This window comes from Bos indicus x Bos taurus, chromosome 18 (assembly GCF_003369695.1).
Source record: "Bos indicus x Bos taurus breed Angus x Brahman F1 hybrid chromosome 18, Bos_hybrid_MaternalHap_v2.0, whole genome shotgun sequence".
Lineage (NCBI taxonomy): Eukaryota > Metazoa > Chordata > Mammalia > Artiodactyla > Bovidae > Bos > Bos indicus x Bos taurus.
Window position 1 is genome coordinate 7,989,042 of NC_040093.1, and position 19,149 is coordinate 8,008,190.

Below are 19,149 nucleotides of genomic sequence, written 5' to 3' on the forward strand. Positions count from 1 at the left end.
AGCTCATATTTCTCCCATCACCCCAGCCCTATGCTCGAAGACTCACTCACCCTGAGGAAACAGATCTTGAGAACACAGGCTGTGGCACAAACCCCAGGTTCATCTGTTGGCTTCAATATGTTTAACCCTATAGCCAGTGCCATAAACAATTCTCAGAAAGTGACTTGATAGTCATGTAACCAAAGGTCATAGCAAGAAGTTAGTTCTATTTCCAATATTCCCTAAAATGACAATAATTTGTAAGAGGGGCTCAGGATTACTGAAAGCTGTTCTACTCAAAATGAGGGTTCATAACAGCTAAAGTAGACACAGATTAACATCAGCCAAGGGAACAGACTGGAAGGGCCGAGTCTGGGGAAGTTCCAAATGGAGCTTCCAGCTGCCTTTCCAACAATGGAATCATGGGCAGTGTGACTTTATTCCCCCTTATTTTTTAACTGAAGTATAGCTGATTTACAATGTTGTGTTAGTTTCAGATGCACAGAAAAGTGAGTCAGTTTTACATGGTGTTAGTCGCTGAGTAGTGTCTGACTCTTTGCAACACTGGACTCCAGCCGGCTAGGCTCCTGTGTCCATGGGATTCTCCAGGCAGGAATACTGGAGTAGGTTGCCATTCCCTTCTCCAGATCTTCTCAACCCAAGGATCGAACCCAGGTCTCCAGAATTGCAGGCAGATTCTTTACCATCTGAGCCACCAGGGAAGCCAGAGTTTGACATATACATAATAAATCCCTTTAATTTAAAAATATTAACTTTTTAAAATTGAAGTATAGTCTATTTATGTTGTGTTAGTTTCAGATATATAGCAAAACAATTCAATTATTCATATATATTGGGCTTCCCACATGGTGCTAGTGGTAGAGAACCCACCTGCCAATGCAGGAGACATAAGAGACGCAGGTTCGGGAAGATCTGGAGGAGGGCATAGCAACCTACTCCAGTATTCTTGCCTAGAGAATCCCATGGATAGAAGAGCCTGACAGTCTATAGTCCATAGAGTCAGAAAGCATCAGACATGACTCAAGTGACTTAGCATGCACATACGTGAATATATATTCTTTTTCAGATTCTTTTCCTTAATAGGTTACTACAAAATATTTAGTATAGTTCTCTGTCCTATACTATAGGCTCTTGGTTATGTTTTTCATTTGGCCACACCTTCAGGCTTGCAGAATAGTAGTTCCCCAACCAAGGATAGAATCTGTGTCCCCTGCAGTAGAAGGGCAGAGTCCTAACCATGGGACTGCCAGAGAATTCCCATGGTTATCTATTTTATATATAATAGTGAGGGTTACTTTCCTGACATAAATGTGTGACAGCAGGCAGGCAGGGGGTATCACCAACCAGGAGCTCCCCTGAACCCCAATGTCCAGTCTTTATCTGGGGCTGGATCCCAGCAGGCTGGAAGGAAACCCACAGGCCTGATTTTAGTTTCCAGTCCCTGCAGAGGTCCACTGACACCATGGGATCTATAGCTTCCACCCTAAATCAGTGTGGGTGTGGTTTTTCCTTTTTCCTTTGCCGATTTTAGTGTCTATTCTTTCTATAATACATGTAACCTGGAGGATAACAAGTTTTCTGAGTTCTATCAGTCTTTCTAGCAGATTATCAGACATGAGGGTGGTCTTGGGGACCCCCCAACACAATAGTGAAAGTGAAAGTCACTCAGTTGTGTCCGACTCTTTGTGACCCCACAGACTGTAGCCTGCCAGGCTCCTCTGTCCATGGAATTCTCCAGGCAAGAATACTGAAATGGGTAGCCATTCCCTTTTCCAGAGGATCATCCCAACCCAGGGATTGAACCCAGGTCTCCCACGTTTCAGGTGGATTCTTTACCAGCTGAGCTACCAGGGAAGCCCCCCAACACAATATGGAAGGTCCTTTTTTGACAAACATGTATATATCATTACACATATTATTAAACATATACATATGTATGTTGCCTTTCCTTTAAAAAATATATACTTGACTCATGGCTACATTTTAAAGATAGGAAATTCAAATGATGACATATATATATTTAAATGAATAATTATTAACTCAATTTCTAGCCCCTCTCCCATCCCCATAGTATATGAGGATAAAGTAGAAAGTTCCAAGCTTCTAATCATGGTTTGGTCTTTCTGGTGACCAGTCGCACTTAAGAGATAGGCAGAAGCCCACCCAGAGTCACTTTATGAGAGCATATGTTCCTATCACCTAGGAAATTCCAAGGGATATAACAGTTCTGTGTAAGATGTTCCTATCACTCCCATCACTCAGGAAATTCCAAGGGTTTCATGACCTTTGTGTCAGGAACCAAGAGCAGTGACCAAATACATTCATCATTATGTCACACTAAGACGTTAGGATTAAATATCTCACTATTCCTTCTCTGATCTGCCCATCTTATATTCTGATAGGAACCTCTATTCAAAAAGGTTTCTTGCAATAATTCTGACCCTGAGAATCGCTTTCCAATAGGTCCTTTCCTTCAGCGACAAAATAACTTTGGTTAGTTCCTGAGGTCATTAAATTTTCAAATCTACATATAATTCATTTCCTATTTTGCTATGAACTGGGGACTATACCATTATGTATAAACTAACAAACAATTTATAATCTAGGTTGAACAATGTGAACATTTTTTAAAAAGTATCCATACCCTTTTCTATGTAAAATTAAGTGAATTATTTCCCCTTTCTCTTCTAATATGTCCCTTTGAGAGGGTAACAGGCAGGAAGGCCAGGTATCTCCAAAGGGAGGAAATAGGCTGCAAGTGTCAGAATTTTTTCTCTCTCCCTTAAGCAGCAGGTGTCAGATTTTTTTCCTTCTCTATACAAAAATAAAAGGTTTCTCATAAAATTCTGTGTTGCCATGATGATACCTGTTTCCACCTGAACTGAACTTTTCTCAAACTTTGAGCTAACCAATGCATTTTCCTTATGAAAATGTTTTACTTAAGCTATGTTAATGAAACTATGTATTTGCTTTGGAATTTGCCTTTCTTCAAAATGGTTCTACCTAACTTTTTCTTTTCTCAAACCTTGGTCTTATAATAGCTCAACAAACCAGTATTCATATCAATTGTTTTATGGCTGGGGGATGACACACCTCATTCCATCCTATCTCAAAAAAATGTATACAGTGGGAGAGGGGCCTGGTGAAACTCCCTCAGTCTTGAGCTGTCTCTCTTATCTGATTAATAGCTTTCTAACAGACATAAAACAGCTTGCGAAAAACTAGCAAGGGGGCACTCCTTCTGCCCCCTTCTGATGTCAATATCAGAAGCTTTGTCTATCACTTTTATACTTTAATAAAACTTTGTCACACAAAGCTATGAGTGATCAAGCCTCGTCACTGGCCCCGGATTGAATTCCTCTCCTCCAGAGGTCAAGAATCCTGTCATCTTTCACGCAACAACCTTTCACCTTGAACAGAAAATTATCAGAAATACTTCATTCCTTATATGTCCTTTTCAACTCATGTAGGTGTACACATACTTTGATTATCTTTGACTGTGGGTAAAATTACCATAGGCATGAAATCTAGCCTTTAAACAATTGCCAGCTCAAAGGTGGAAAGAATTGCCTCTTAAGTTCATCACTGTCATCATCTCTAGGTCCCAGGACAGGACCAAGTCAAGGGAAACAGTTGTTAAAAAGTTTTTTTCTGGATGGTGTGTATATAGCAAGGGAACTGTCTTCTAGAGCCAGAGCTTCGCTGATAGATTATTCATGAATTTTGAGCTCTGTTCCTCCAAGTGAGATGTATAAAGTTAAGCACATCCAAACATGCTGGGTTACATTGTCAGATTAAACGTATTTCATTTCCTTTGAAGGACTTTGGTAGGCTGAAACAACAAACTGAGTAAAGTTAGAACTGAAGAAATGCAAGAGCTAACCATATAATGATCCTGGGTGGGAAAAGAAGACTCATGTCCCTTCAAAGAGGGGAGTGTTAGTGTTAGCTGCTCAGTCATGTCTGACTCTTTGTGACCCCATGGTCTGTCCATAGGATTCTCCAGGCAAAAATACTGGAGTGGGTTGCTATTTCCTTCTCCAAGGGATCTCCCCAACCCAGGGATCGAACCCAGGTCTCCTGCATTGCAGGCAGATTCTTCACCATCTGAGCTACCAGGGAAGCCCACAGAGGGGAATGTATCACATTATAACTTTCAGAGATGAAGTGCAACAGAGACACCTTCCTTTCAATTAAGGAGTCACTGAGGTCAACATTCAGAAAACTAAGATCATGGCACCTGGTCCCATCACTTCACAGGAAATAGATGGGTAAACAGTGGAAACAGTGTCAGACTTTATTTTGGGGGGCTCCAAAATCACTGCAGATGGTGACTGCAGCCATGAAATTAAAAGACGCTTACTCCTTGGAAGCAAAGTTATGACCAACCTAGATAGCATATTCAAAAGCAGAGACATTACTTTGTCAACAAAGGTCCGTCTAGTCAAGGCCATGGTTTTTCCAGTGGTCATGTATGGATGTGAGAATTGGACTGTGAACAAAGCTGAGCGCCGAAGAATTGATGCTTTTGAACTGTGGTGTTGGAGAAGACTCTTGAGAGTCCCTTGGACTGCAAGGAGATCCAACCAGTCCATTCTAAAGGAGATCAGTCCTGGGTGTTCATTGGAAGGAATGATGCTAAAGCTGAAACTCCAATACTTTGGCCACCTCATGCTAAGAGTTGACTCACTGGAAAAGACTCTGGGAGGGATTGGGGACAGGAGGAGAAGGGGATGACAGAGGATGAGATGGCTGGATGGCATCACCGACTCGATGGACATGAGTTTGAGTAAACTCCGGGAGTTGGTGATGGACAGGGAGGTCTGGCGTGCTGTGATTCATGGGGTCGCAAAGAATCAGACACGACTGAGCAACTGAACTGAACTGAACTGACACCAAAATTAGGAATTTGATTCCAGGTGTACTGTCCTACAATTTGATATATCAAGTTAAAATTGTGACAGCCATCTCTAAAAGATTCATTTTCATAGGGTTTGTTATTTGCTTCATGCACTTTCTGATATTTTGCTGAAGACGTGCCATAGTTGGTGTGTTCAGAGTTTCATTTCTACATGATTTCCTCTGCCAACTGATGACTAGGAACATACCACTGACCCATTTACTGCCTTCAGAGGTCCAACGGTTTCTCTCCAGTGTGAACTCTGACACCTACTGAAATCTTATTTCTGGGGAAGGACTTCTCCAGAGTCATTACATTTATGCCAACTATGACCTCACTGACATATGTGACCTATGAAAGCCCTGTTAGGGTCTATCTTCCCATGAGAGGCTTTCCCAGTCTCTGTGTTTATACTATTTGTCTCAGTATACACTCGCCAGCCATACAAAGAGCCAGAAGGTTTTATTCAAGGGTTTTCCAGCTTGATTGAATGAGTTTATTCCTGTGTGTCTTTTGTGACAAAAATATGACATAATTGACCACTGAGGGTGCTACCACATTCACTAGGTTTCTCTTCTGTGCGAATTCTATTACCTGCTGAGGGTGCATATCTGCCGCCTAGCTGTCCCACAAGGGGTATGTTCTTATCTTCTAGGGGCTTATTACTGTGGGATGGAGTCTGAACTGCCACAGAAGGCATCTGCACAGTCACCACACTAACAGGGCTTTTCCTCTGTACCATATCACTTGGATGTGATGGGCTGAGATGCTTTGAGAAAGCATCTTCCAACTTGACTGAGTCGCCACGTTTCTCTCTTGCATGTAGCATCCCCTTGTGATACACAAGGCATGACAAGTGGGAGAAAGCTTTCCCGCAGTCATTGCAGCCATAGGGTCTCTCTCCTGTGTGAATTCTCCGGTGTCTGTTGAGACACGACTTATCCCTGAATGCTTTCCCACAGTCATTACACGTGTAGGGTTTCTCTCCTGTGTGAATTCTCTGGTGGTTAATGAGACCTGACTTGTGTGAACAGGATTTTCCACATTCAGTACACACAAAGGGAGTCTTTCCAGTGTGAAATCTCTGATGCGAGATGAGGCAGGTTTTCTGGCTGAAGCCTTTCCCACATTCAGTGCATACATAGGGTTTCTCTCCAGTGTGAGTTCGCTGATGTATCAGGAGATTGCCTTTCTGGATGAAGCCTTTCCCACATTCAGTGCATACATAGGGTTTCTCTCCAGTGTGAGTTCGCTGATGTACAATGAGATTGCCCTTCTGAATGAAGCCCTTTCCACAATCGCTACATATATATGATTTCTCCCCTGTATGAGTTTTCTGGTGTGCGTTGAGCTGCGATTTCCAGCGGAAGGCTTTGTCACATTCCGTGCATTCATAAGGTTTTTCTCCCGTGTGAGTTCTCTGGTGTTCCATGAGCCTGGACTTCCTGGAGAATGCTTTGTCACACAGGCTGCACCCATGAGGTTTCTCTCCTGTATGAACCCTCTGATGATTAATGAGCCGAGACTTCTTGACAAAGCCTTTTCCACAATCGTCGCATATGTAGGGCTTCTCACCTGTATGAGTTTTTTGATGGATAAGCAGCCGTGACTTCTTAGGGAAGACTTTGTCACACTCATTGCATGCATACTGTTTCTCTCCTATGTGGGTTTTCTGGTGTTCATTGAGTCTAGACTTTCTAGAGAAAGCTTTCCCACATACACTGCATCTGTGGGGTTTTTCTCCTGTGTGAACTCTCTGATGATCGATGAGGCGGGACTTCTTGATGAAGGCTTTCCCACATTCAGTGCAAACATGAGGTTTATTTATCTGTTGAGTTCCTAGACATGTAATGATCTGTGAATTTGTGTTCATGGGAATTCCACACTCAGGAAGCTTACTTTCACTGTGAAATTCCTCATGCTTTGCATGGAGGAAGAATTTCCCATTTACATTAGCCTTAACGGGGTTCTTTACTTCATAGTTTCTGTTCTGGCTGATTGAACTTAAGTTTGACTTCAGTGTTTTCCCATGTAAGTAAAGTACATCATGATTTTGCCATAAAGGACAATGATTTTTGCTCTGATAAACATTTCCAAGTGCATTATGTTCATGACATCGTTCCATTCTTTTTGGACAGCTTTGATTTTGCAAGTTCTCCTGTAGAAGACAGTCATCTTTCCTCATTTCTAGGAAAGAAGAGAAGAATGAACCTTCCCATGAACTTGGTACAGAGTGAAACTGTTTAACAAATGCCTTTGGGTAGGTGGGCTCTTTACAGACAATACTATGACCTCAGTTTAAAGAAACTCCAAGTAGAAAAGAGAACCCTCCTACACTGTTGGTGGGAATGTAAATTAAATTGGTGTAGCCACTCTGGAAATCAGTATGAAGGTTTTAAAAAACTAGAAATAGTGCCATACAATCCAGCAATCCCACTCTTGAGCATATACCTGAAAAAACTATAATTTTAAAAGATACATGCACCCCTATGTTCATAGCAGAATTCACAATAGCCAAAACATGGAACAACCTAAATGTCCATCCGCATTCAAATGGATAAAGATGTGGTACATAATGTAATACTACCCAGACATAAAAAAAGAATGAAATAATGCTATTTGTAGCAACATGGATGGACCTAGAAATTACCAAACTAAGTGAAGTAAGTCAGAAAGAGAAAGATATTATATCACTTATATGTGGAATCTAAAATATGACACAAATGAATTTGTCTATGAAACAGAAAGACTTACAGACATAGAGAACAGACTTGTAGTTACCAAAAGGGAAGCAGGGGATGGATTGGGAGTTTGGGATGAGCAGATGTAATCTATTATAAACAGGATGGATAAACAACAATGTCCTCCTGTATAGCACAGGGAATTATATTCAATATACTGTGAGAAATTATAATGGAAAAGAATATGAAAAAGAATGAAACACTTTACTGTATAGCAAAAATTAACACAAAACTGAAAATCAACTATACCTTAACTCAAAAAAAAAAAAAGGAATAAACTTCAAGTAAATATGTTTGTTATTACCTGGACAAGAGTACAACACAATAATATAAATAAAGGGTAAAATAAAGGGTAAAATAGGGCACAAATGAGGTTAGAGCATTCAAAATGAGCAAATACAGATTTGGCTGTTTCGTAATTGTGAACTTACAAAGTATGCTGATAGTAAAATAAAATCAAGTTATTATGAGGCTCAGACAGTAAAGAGTCTGCCTGCAACACAAGAGACCCAGGTTCAATCCCTGGGTCAAGAAGATCTCCTGGACCAAGAAGTGGCAACCCACTCCAGTATTCTTGCCTGGAGAATTCCATGGATGGAGGAGCCTGGAGGGCTGCAGTCCCTGGGGTCACAAAGAGTCAGACATAACTGAGTGACTAACACTTTCACTTTCATTATCAACAAAGACAGAGGGCTATTTGTTTCCAAATGATGTGGCACACTTTCATACATCCATAAATCTTTATTAAATTATGGCTATGTATCAAGCATTATGCCAGTGATGAGGAAATAGAAACAAAGTCCTTATTGTCACTAAGCATAAATTCCAGTTAGGGTAAAACTGAACATTAAAGCAACAATTAAGAAGGCAGGAGCAAATTGTGAAAAGTGGTTTGAGGAAGCAATAGAGAACCAGGTGGAAAAGATTAGGATATAATCTAGAGAAAGAAAAAACAAGGTTCATTCATGGTGGCTATGATAAATGTAAAGAATCAAGTGTTATTCCCAATTACCTGACCTAGGCCACTGGATAGATGAGTAGTGGTTTTTAATGAGATGGGGACTATCACTGAGGTTTACAATGTTGCTAAATCAAGTGTGCATCTCAAAGCGTATCAACCTTCAGGTAGGTTCTGGATATTCAAAGCAGACATGAAAAATTCAACTGAACATACAGATCCTGATAAAGGTCCTCACTGAAGACAACACTGTGGGAATCATCTGTATATAAATATTATATAAGGATAGGGGATAGGATGAGATATTTGGGAAAAAGTGTAGACTGAAAGTAGATGAAGGCATGGGTTGAAATTTATAGTTTTTGTAACATTAAGATTTGGGGGTTTTTCAAAATATTTATTTATTTATTTGGCTGCACTGTGTCTTAGTTGCAGCATATAGTTTTTTTGTTTTGTTTTTTTTAAGTTGCAGCATGTGGGATCTAGTTCCCTGACCAGGGATCAAACCCAGGCCTCCTGCATTGGGAGCTCAGAGACCCAGCCACTGGACCAACAGGAAAGTCTTACGACTTTGAGTTTTAAAAAGCCCAGTGAGGAGCACTCAACATTGACTATACTGATACTAATAAGGGAAATAAGCAGTCCTGTACTCAGGAAACTACAAGGGTTTTAGGACCGCTAAACCAAGGTCAAAGACCAAGATATATATGTATCTTATATCACAATTTCATACTAGGGAACTGGCACCTTTTTCTTTTACCCTTTGTACATGTACACATGTTAATATCCAAATTGTTTCCATTTCATTGTAACAAACCCTAAGCCCACCTCTTGCCACTAACAGCATTTTCTTTCAACAGCCTACATATTCATCCTGGTTTCCATCATTTAAGGAATCCTAAAGGATCACACTACTGGATCTCAGGACTCTTGACAGTTCACCTGCCATTTGTCTCAGAACTATTGGATGTACTTAACTACAGCTCACACTACTGCCACCCAATTAAAAAGTAAGACTACATATCCAAGGATAATATAAACCAAACTCATAACGCCACCATTATACCTCAATTATAGCTGACCCTTGAACAACACGGGGTTAGGGGTACAGACCCTCCTCGAAGTCAAGATCCAATTTAACTTTATAAAGATCAACTTTATAGACATCCCTCTGTAGTCAAGGATTCAAGCAACCTCAGATAGCATAGCACTCTATTACATATTTATGGAAAAAAATTCCACATATAAGTGGACCCATTCAAACCTGTGTTATTCAGGGTCAACTCTACTAACAAAGACCAGAACAGTTAGCCTGGAGATAAAAGTTATATGACCAACATTTACTTTATTTATCCATGTACACATTCCACTTGTTCCTGTACAATTACCTCCTAAAACCGGCCCTCAAGGGGCTTCAGGCTAATCTTTCAACAGTTCCCTCAAGACCTAGCATGTTTCCAACTTCATACCTTCATTCTTTGGTCTCCATCATCTTTACTTAAATCCCACCTATGCCTTTTATGTATCAGGCTATTGCCTTCTCATTCTATGTCATTTTGTAAGCTCTATTTCACCTATATTTTGGGTGGGGGATGCTGGGTAGGGCTGGTCACCAGAAAGACCAAACCCTGATCAGATGCTTGGATCTGATCCAATTTTCAGTCTCACCTCCACCTCTATTCTCCAGAGAGGGGAGAAGGGCTGGAGACAAAGTCAGTGATCAATCATGCCTAGGGGGATGAAGTCTCCATAAAAATAACCAAATTACAGGATTTAGAGGGCTTCTGGGTGGCTGAACACATGGTGGTGATGGGAGAGCATTATGCCTAGACACGTTGTGGAAGTCCCTCAGCCCCTTCCCCACACCCTGCCCTGGGCACCTCTTTCATCTGGCTGTTCCTGACTTAGATCCTTTCATAACAAACTGGTGATCTAGTAAGTGCAATGGTTCTCTGAGTTTTGTGAGCTGCTCCAACAAATGAATTGAACCTGAGGGGGGAGTCTTTGGAAGCCCCAGTCTAGAGCAAGTGAGTCAGAAGCAAAGGGTACAACCTGGACTTGTGTTTGGAAGTGGAGTTGAGGGGGGGTGTCTGGTGTGATGGAGCCCTTAACCTGTGGGATCTGATGCTTCTCCAGGAAGACAGTGTCAGAACTGAGTTAAATTGTACGACATTCTGCTGGTGCCAGGCTTCCCAGGGGGTGCTAGTGGTAAAGAATCCACCTACAAATGCAGGAGATGCAAGAAATGCAGGTTAGATCGCTGGGTCGGGAAGATCCCTTGGAGAGGGAAACAGTAACCCTCTCCAGTATTCTTGCCTGGGAAATCCCATGGACAGAGGAGCCTGCTGGGCTATACAGTACATGGGGTTGCAAAGAGTCAGACACGACTGAGCACACAAACATACAGCTGGTGTCGCAGAGAACTGCTTATTATGGGGAAAAACCCAACACATATCTGATGTCAGAAGTGCTGTGAGTGTAGCAGCGGTGAGAGAACAGAGGAGAAACACAGGAAGACCGAGGCTTTCCCAACACACATCTATGAAGAAAAAAAATCGAAGGTTCCAGAGACTGCCTTAAGGGTTTATCTTTCCTCCCTCCACAATTTATATGTTGAAACCCTATCTGCCAATCAAAGATGATGTGAATGTTAGGACTGGAAATAAATATTATCCAAAGGGGCAAGAAGGTGCAGTTGCCAGAAGATAGTGCTAAAAATCTTGGGGCTTCCTTGGTGGTCCAGTGGTTAAGACTCCAGGCTTCCAGTGCAGGGGCCCCAGGTTTGATCCCTGGTCAGGGAACTAAAAAATTTCCCTAAAACAAGTTCTGACTAAAAAATTGTGTGGCCAAAATTTTTTAAAAAGAATTAAACATGTCTCTTCAGAGAGAGGCGTGGAAGGTATAATTTCATAGCAAGGAAAGCAGAAGAAACCGTCAGTGATACAGTGCTGGGGACAGGACAGGAAGATTTGAGAATTCTAAACAGAAACTTAAGAGAAAAAAAAATCAAGATCAAGATGAAATAAACAGGGATGAAATCCAAGAACAGAGACATTCTTTGACACGCCTAAAAGATAAAGAGCTCTTCTATGAGAGCGTCGTGGAAGCTTGGCTTCCATGTTGTCAGACGCTCATGGCTGTGACATCTCTGAATGATGAGAACGTAAGTCCTGCGGCCAACCCAGTGCTGGTGCTCTCACTCACCTGGACAGATTCGACTGTGGACTTTGTCTTCCACGGGCCACAGTTCTCCTCGTTCCAATCTGGAGAGAGCAGCTGGCTTGCTGGCTTGATACCCTGTTCATGGGAAATGAGACAGATAGGCTCTTGACTTGGGTTGTGGTCTGCCAGCGTGGAGTTATATTTTAGGAAGTACACAGTGTGCAGCTTAGCCAAGAGAAGGCTCATCTCTCAGGGAAGGGCACGTCATACTCTCTAGTCTGGGACCAGAGAGGAAACTGAGACTCAGGTACCACTTCAGGGCACCATGGACACGGAAGAGCTTTCAGAAGCCGAAGCCAAAATAAGAAAGGCCACTGACTGGGGACTCTCTGAGGGACCCGGAGGAGCCGTCCTCACCCACAGACACCAGGTTGCTATAGTTCTCCAGCATCACGTCCCGGTACAGGGCCTTCTGAGGAGGAGCCAGGAGCTGCCACTCCTCCCACGTGAAGTCCACGGCCACATCCTCCAGTGTCAGTGATCGCTGTAACAACACAGTCCTGCTAGAGTGTTTCTCTGGTTACCATAATAGAAGGCATGTGAAGGAAGTTGTTCTGCTCTCTTTCCTTTTACCATTTAGGCTACATCTATATACAGAGGTGTTTTGATTTTTTTTTTAAACTACATTGTCATAAAAGCAAAATCTAACCATGTTCAAACCTATTTCCCAAAATATTCTGTAACTGTTCAACCATCATTCAACAAATCAGAAGTTTCTATAATGTCTTCATTAAATCCTTTTGCTAAACTAGAAACATTTGCAATATAGAGTTGAACCATTTGCTACATATATAACTTTTTTTGAAGCAAGTATATATGTACCAGGCACTAAGTATATTCTAGTGACACCCGGATGAATAGAACATTCCTACATTCACCATGAATCTTTGTAACCATTATCAGAATCAACTGTGAAGAAACGCCACACACTATAATTACAAGATATATATGTTAGGAGGAATAAAGACATCTTTCTAAAACATGTCCAAACAGTGAGAGACTAGGAAAGCACATTATGCAAACTAAGAAAATAAATAGCATCCTTCAAAAAACACACAAATACTTACGTACCTATGTACATTATTTATATTTACATTACCAGTCAGGTTCACAGCATACCAGATACATTGCAGAGATAATAAAATGAATGGTAAGATCTGAAGAAAGTACTCAAAATGCAGCACAAACATATAATGATGGACTATATATATAAACCAGAACAATAGAGAGGACTGAGAGAGATCTCACATTCCCCAACTCAGTTTATGAAACTGTAAATACAGTCATAGAAGGGCACTATCCAAAGGCCTAAGAGCTGAGCGAGATCCATGCACAAACATCTGCACAGACACAGAGGCAGACAAACTCAGTGACTGGAAGTACGTACTCCTGCCTGTTTGTTAAGTGAAACCAGGGGATTAGGAAAGAAGCCTGTGAAGAGGACTCTTACTTTTTGCTAGATGTACTTCGTAATCACTGGAGGGTTTTTTTTATTATTATTTATTAGGCTGCACCCGGTCTTCAATGTGGCAGGATCATTTACTTGTGGCTGTGAACTCCTGGGCTTCCCTGCTGGCTCAGCGGTAAAGAATCCACCTGCCAATGCAGGGGATATGGGTTTAATCCTTGGTCTTCAAAGATACCCCATGCCTCGGAGCATCTAAGCACAACCACTGAACCTGTACCTAAGAGCCTGTGCTCCACAACAATAGAAGCCACTGCAACGAGAAGTTCTCGCACTGCAATTAGACAGCAGCCCTTGTTCGCCGCAACTACAGAAAAGCCTGCACATCAATGAAGACCCAGCACAGCCAAAAATAAATAAAATTATAAAGAAAAAAAAAGAAATGTTAAATATAAGTTTACCCTTGACAGCAAGGGTAACCCATAGGATACTCCAATCACGCACGCTGTGCCAACATTAGTCCTTCAGTGTAGATCCCGTTTACAATATATTCCTGATGCTACTTTCCCTGGATGCTGAACTTATTATTTTTTTTTCTGAACATTTAATTTAATTTTATTTTTAAACTTTACAATATTGTATTAGTTTTGCCAAATATCAAAATGAATCCGCCACAGGTATACATGTGTTCCCCATCCTGAACCCTCCTCCCTCCTCCCTCCCCATACCATCCCTCTGGGTCGTCCCAATGCACCAGCCCCAAGCATCCAGTATCGTGTGATGCTGAATTTAAATCTAAATTTATTTCTGCACAAATCCTATTTTTCCAATTTGTTATTTTCTATTGAATTCAATTGCGTTTTACAGTCCCCCCAGAAACCAATTACAGAATGATGGGAGGAATAAGACAAGCCAAAAAGTTACCTGGTCCTTGATCATTTTCTTCTGATATATTGAGAACTGGACAAAGACTAGGATGTGTCCTGAGTCTCCTTTTGGACTTCCCTCAATTTCGGGTTAGAAATCTTAGTCCCAAGGCAGTGATGTCCCTGCAAGTGAGGACATCGAGGAAGGGAAACCTCCTCATGTCACTTGATGTATCTTGTATCTTGATGTATCAGGGACCTGTGGGGTAAAAAGTAAATTCTCTTTTGAGTGTCCATTTCCTCAGGGCTCAGATGTTTGTCGTTGATATTGTCACCGACCTAATTTCAAGGTCACTTGTCCCTTTATTTGGGGACACAGAGGCTACACATGCTGGAGCAATAAAATAGAAGACTGTAAATGTGAGGATAGTGTTTCTTCCTTCTGTGAGGTGGAAGTGGGGTGACTGTGAAGCGGGAGATGGGAAAAGAGAACCAGCACAACACGAAGCTCCCACAGCAGGGGAATTACCACAGGCCAGTTTCTGGAAAGAGAACATACAAACGTGACAACCTGGACAGCTTTGCCCTGGAAACCATGTGTGCTCATGGACCTGCTGAACTACTCCACAGTACGAAAGAAACAAACACAGGAAAACCAAGGGGAAAAAATTAAAGTGTACACATCAAGATTATTATTTGTGGATATATCCACATTTAGTGGGCTTCCAGGTGGCTCAGTAGTAAAGAATTCACCTGCCAAGCAGGAGACACAGGAGACAAGGGTTCAATCCCTGGGTTGAGAAGATCCCCTGCAAAAAGAAATAGCAACCCACTCCAGTATTCCTGCCTGGAGAATCCCATGGACAGAGGAGCCTGGTGGGATACAGTCCATGGAGCAGCAAAAGAGTCAAACGTGACTTGGCAACAAAACAACAATAACTCATTTAGTAAAAGTATAAAAACAAGTTCAAGAAATGTGATTACAATAAAAATCACTAAATTGTACACTTGAAGCAGATAAACTGTATGATGTTTGAATAAAAAAAGTTATTAGGAAAAAACTATGAGTAGAGCTCTAATTATTTGCTTACTAAAATATTTAGAGGGAAATGTATAAGTGTCTGCAACTTACAGTGAAATATACCCCCAAAAAAGTAAAAAGGTGGGTTGATGATGAATAGAAGAGTGATATATGGATACATATACAATAAAGGAAACACAAAAAAATCATGATAAAATCTAGATGACAGGCACACAGGAATTCAAATGTATAATTCTGAAATCCTTGATATATGTTTGAAATTTTTCATAATGAAATCATGGGGGATGGGGAAGCCTATAATAATGAGGCAGGGTGAGCAAAAACCAAATCTTTTCAAAATAATTGCTCTTCTATGCAATAGAAAATTAAAAGTCAGTAAAAAGATCCAAAGTAAAAAGACACCATTCACAATGGCAAAAAAGTTAAAAAATCAAGATGGAGATGAGGGACAGGGAATCACACTCTTGTGCAAATCCAGAATTCATAACCTCTTCTCAAAAGTGCTGACTATTTAAGCCTTTAAATTCTATCTAAATGAATGTACATATTGAGTGATGCCAGTCATTAATGGCATAGGTTTGTAGGAATTTTTAAAAAAGAATTTTCACAGAAAAAAAATTGTATGATACATTCATTATGAATATTTATGATAGGAAATTAAATAATGAGGCTAATTATACCAATATTTCAGCAGTTTACTGGAATTGTGAAAATCAAGCATAGAAAAATGAGGACTAAAAAGTAAACTTATGAAAACTTTAAAAAACGTGATCATTGGAGAACAGAATTGGGGTAACAGAGATGCTTTTGTACTCCTGTTAGAACAACTGTGCAAGGAAATATTTACAAGTGTGTGTGCACACACATAGTAAACGAGCAGAAAAGGCCAAATCCTCGTTTTTAGTAGAAACCTTACCACTTTAGATGTGCTTAGTCCTCGGTCTCCAACAACGCTTTCATTTCTACCGGTCCGAGAGGAAAAGATACAAAAAGCCAAAGGCGATTTTACAAACGAAGGCTTGGACTTGAGGAACTGAAGGAGAAAGTAACGTTTGAAACACCCACCCACCGAACAGCTTCCGCTTTCACAAACCTCTCAACGACTGACAACCTGGACACCACCCCCCCTCCCGCAAACATTGGATTCATCCCCAAACCTGCACTAGACACCCAGGTTCGCTGACCAGGCGTCCCCCGATCCTGTCATTAAACCGCCTACTAAATCCCGAATCCAAACCAGACACCACTCTTATTGACAAATATCACTTCCTGCCGCAGTCCTCAATGAAGCACGGCCAAGAGACACAAAACCCCGATTACGGATTTTCAATCCGTGATCTCGACTGGACTAAACACCAGAATCCTTCAGAACTGACTCCAACGTCACCCCAACCATAAAATAGCTCAGTCACCAACTCCCACTTGCTTCCTCTTCCTCCACGGACAGCATGGCTCCACCCAACTCCGACGCGAACGAAACCTCAGTCCTCTCATCCTATTCCACGCAGAAATTCACACACTACCCTGATTTTCTCCTGATCCCACCGAGACCTCCTCGAACCCGCACTTCCGAGAATTCTTTTTACTACTGCGCTCTAGCTGGACTACGGCGGCGGCCGACTAGGGGCTGCGGCATTTGTACGAAGCAGGCACATCTGTTTGTTTGGTCGCTGTTGTTGTTGTTGTTGTTTCGGCTTTTCCAGGGAGCTAATGTCTGCGCCCTGCTCGCCACGGAACCCGAGGCTGCCATCTTTTAGGAATTGCCGTACAGAAAGCCAGGCACAAGCACGGAAGTGACAAACGCCAAACCACCCTCATTCTCTGCTCCTCTTTGCTCCTTCGCGTCCGATTGTAGCCCGACAGGCTCCTCTGTCCATGGGATTTTTTTTTTTCCAGGCAAGAATACTGGAGTGGGTTTATGCACTTCGTTCTCCCGGAGAATCTTCCCAACCCAAGAATGGAACTCGCGTCTCCTGTATTACAGGAGGATTCTTCACGCTGAGCCAGCAATGATTTGCACCTTAAACGCTCCCTCAGCAAACTACACTGATTTCCGCCCAGAAAAGGGGAGGAGAGCAGTCAGGAGCCAATGGGAAGAGGGAATCCAACGTCTGGGGAAATTTTTTGCCCCTGATACTGGGCTAAGCTTGAGCCAGTATCAAGGGCCGAGCTTTCTGAAAACAAGAGTCCAGAAATTTTGTAAGGAATAAATAAGATAACTCCGGGCAGAATAAAAAGTCGTACAAGAAAGGAAAAGTAATCATAGTATACTAGTGGTTGAACTACAGTAGTACACAGTATATAGTAGTATATAAGCTAAGCTAAGCTAAGCTAAGTCACTTCAGTCGTGTCCGACTCTGTGCGACCCCATAGACTGCAGCCCACCAGGCTCCCCCGTCCCTGGGATTCTCCAGGCAAGAATACTGGAGTGGGTTCCCATTTCCTTCTCCAGTGCATGAAAGTGAAGAGTGAAATTGAAGTCGCTCAGTCGTGTCTGACTCCTAGCGACCCCATGGACTGCAGCCTACCAGGCTCCTCCGTCCATGGGATTTTCCAGGCAAGAGTACTGGCGTGGGGTGCCATTGCCTTCTCCGATAGTCATATATAAATAAATACTACTTATAGTTCCCAGGTCCGGCTACTTATAGTTCCCAGGAGACACAGAAGACGCGGGTTCGATCCCTGGATCGGGTATATCCCCTGGAGGAGGGCATGGCAACCCGTTCCAGTATTCTTGCCTGGAGAATCTCCCGGACAGAGGAGCTTGGTGGGCTACAATCCACAGGATCACAAAGAGCTGGACAGGACTGAAGTGACTGAGGACATGCGCGCACAAGCAACATAATGTAAACACTAAATCTGATCCAATCATAATTAAGAACTTTTTGGCCAACCCATAATATAACTCTATTGGAAGAATGAGGGAAAGGAAATGCTTGTGTGAAGAGAGCTGTTTGTGTTTGTAAGAGAGGTGTTTTGAAGCTTCCTACAAAGAGGAGACAATATCCCCAAATTAAAGCTCCATTATGGCTCAGTTGGTAAAGAATCTGCCTGCAATGCAGGAGACCTGGGTTCCATCCCTGGGTTGGGAAGATCCCCTGTAGAAGAAAATGGCAACCCACTCCAGAATTCTTGCCTGGAAAATTCCATGGAGAGAGGAGCCAGGCAGGCTACAGTCCATGGGATCACAAAGAGTCAGACGTGACTGTGTGACTATCACTTTTTTTTTTTTAATCATCATGTGAAAATTAACAAATAGAACCTCATTTGAAAAATGGACTTGGGAGGCTGGACTCCACCAAATGTTTGGTATCTGAAGTATCCTAAGGTATAAAAAACAGTTTTCCTTTAGTCAGTATTCCTTTTGCACAGCTACTTTGGAAACAGTCTCACAGTTCCCCAAACAGTAAACAAATTTACCATATGACCCAACAATTTCACTCCAAGGTTTATATTGAAGAGAAATGAAGGCAGATGTCCAGACAAAAACTTGTACATAAATGTTTACAGCAGCATTATTGGTAACAGCCAAAAGTGGAAACAACTCAAATATCAATCAACTGAAAAAATAAAAATGTGCTATATCCATATAACAGAATATTGTGTATGCATGTGCTCAGTAGTGTCTGAGTCTTGGCAACCTCCTAGACTGTATTGCTGCCGCTGCTGCTAAAGCACATCGGTTGTGTCCAATTCTGTGCGACCCCAGAGACGGCAGCCCACCAGGCTCCTCCATCCCTGGGATTCTCCAGGCAATCCACTGGAGTGGATTGCCATTTCCTTCTCCAGTGCATGAAAGTGAAAAGTGAAAGGGAAGTCGCTCAGTCGTGTCCGACTCCTCGTGACCCCATGGACTATAACGCACCAGGCTCCTGCATCCATGGGATTTCCCAGGCAAGAGTACTGGACTGGGTTGCCATTGCCTTCTCCCCTAGACTGTATTACTCAGGTATAAAAAGGAATAAGTACAGAAACATGCTACAACATGGACCAATCTTGAAAGTTTATGCTAAGT

At 42.0% G+C, this 19,149-nt stretch overlaps 2 protein-coding genes across 2 annotated transcripts in view; both read right to left on the reverse strand.

Moving 5' to 3' along the window:
* Positions 1-19,149, reverse strand: part of LOC113875578 (zinc finger protein 432-like) — an 85,226-nt gene that overhangs the window by 38,653 nt on the left and 27,424 nt on the right. The window contains exons 3-5 of the mRNA XM_027514098.1: positions 14,151-14,351; positions 12,179-12,305; positions 11,804-11,896 (exon numbers count right to left, since the gene is read on the reverse strand). The gene's annotated coding sequence lies outside the window, so the exon portion shown is untranslated. The remainder of the gene's footprint in view (positions 1-11,803; positions 11,897-12,178; positions 12,306-14,150; positions 14,352-19,149) is intronic.
* LOC113875581 (zinc finger protein 613-like) overlaps positions 5,344-19,149 on the reverse strand; it is a 41,230-nt gene continuing 27,424 nt past the window's right edge. The window contains exons 3-6 of the mRNA XM_027514104.1: positions 14,151-14,351; positions 12,179-12,305; positions 11,804-11,896; positions 5,344-7,087 (exon numbers count right to left, since the gene is read on the reverse strand). Of these exons, the coding sequence (XP_027369905.1) occupies positions 5,397-7,087; positions 11,804-11,896; positions 12,179-12,305; positions 14,151-14,165 (1,926 nt within the window). The 5' untranslated portion in view covers positions 14,166-14,351 and the 3' untranslated portion in view covers positions 5,344-5,396. The remainder of the gene's footprint in view (positions 7,088-11,803; positions 11,897-12,178; positions 12,306-14,150; positions 14,352-19,149) is intronic.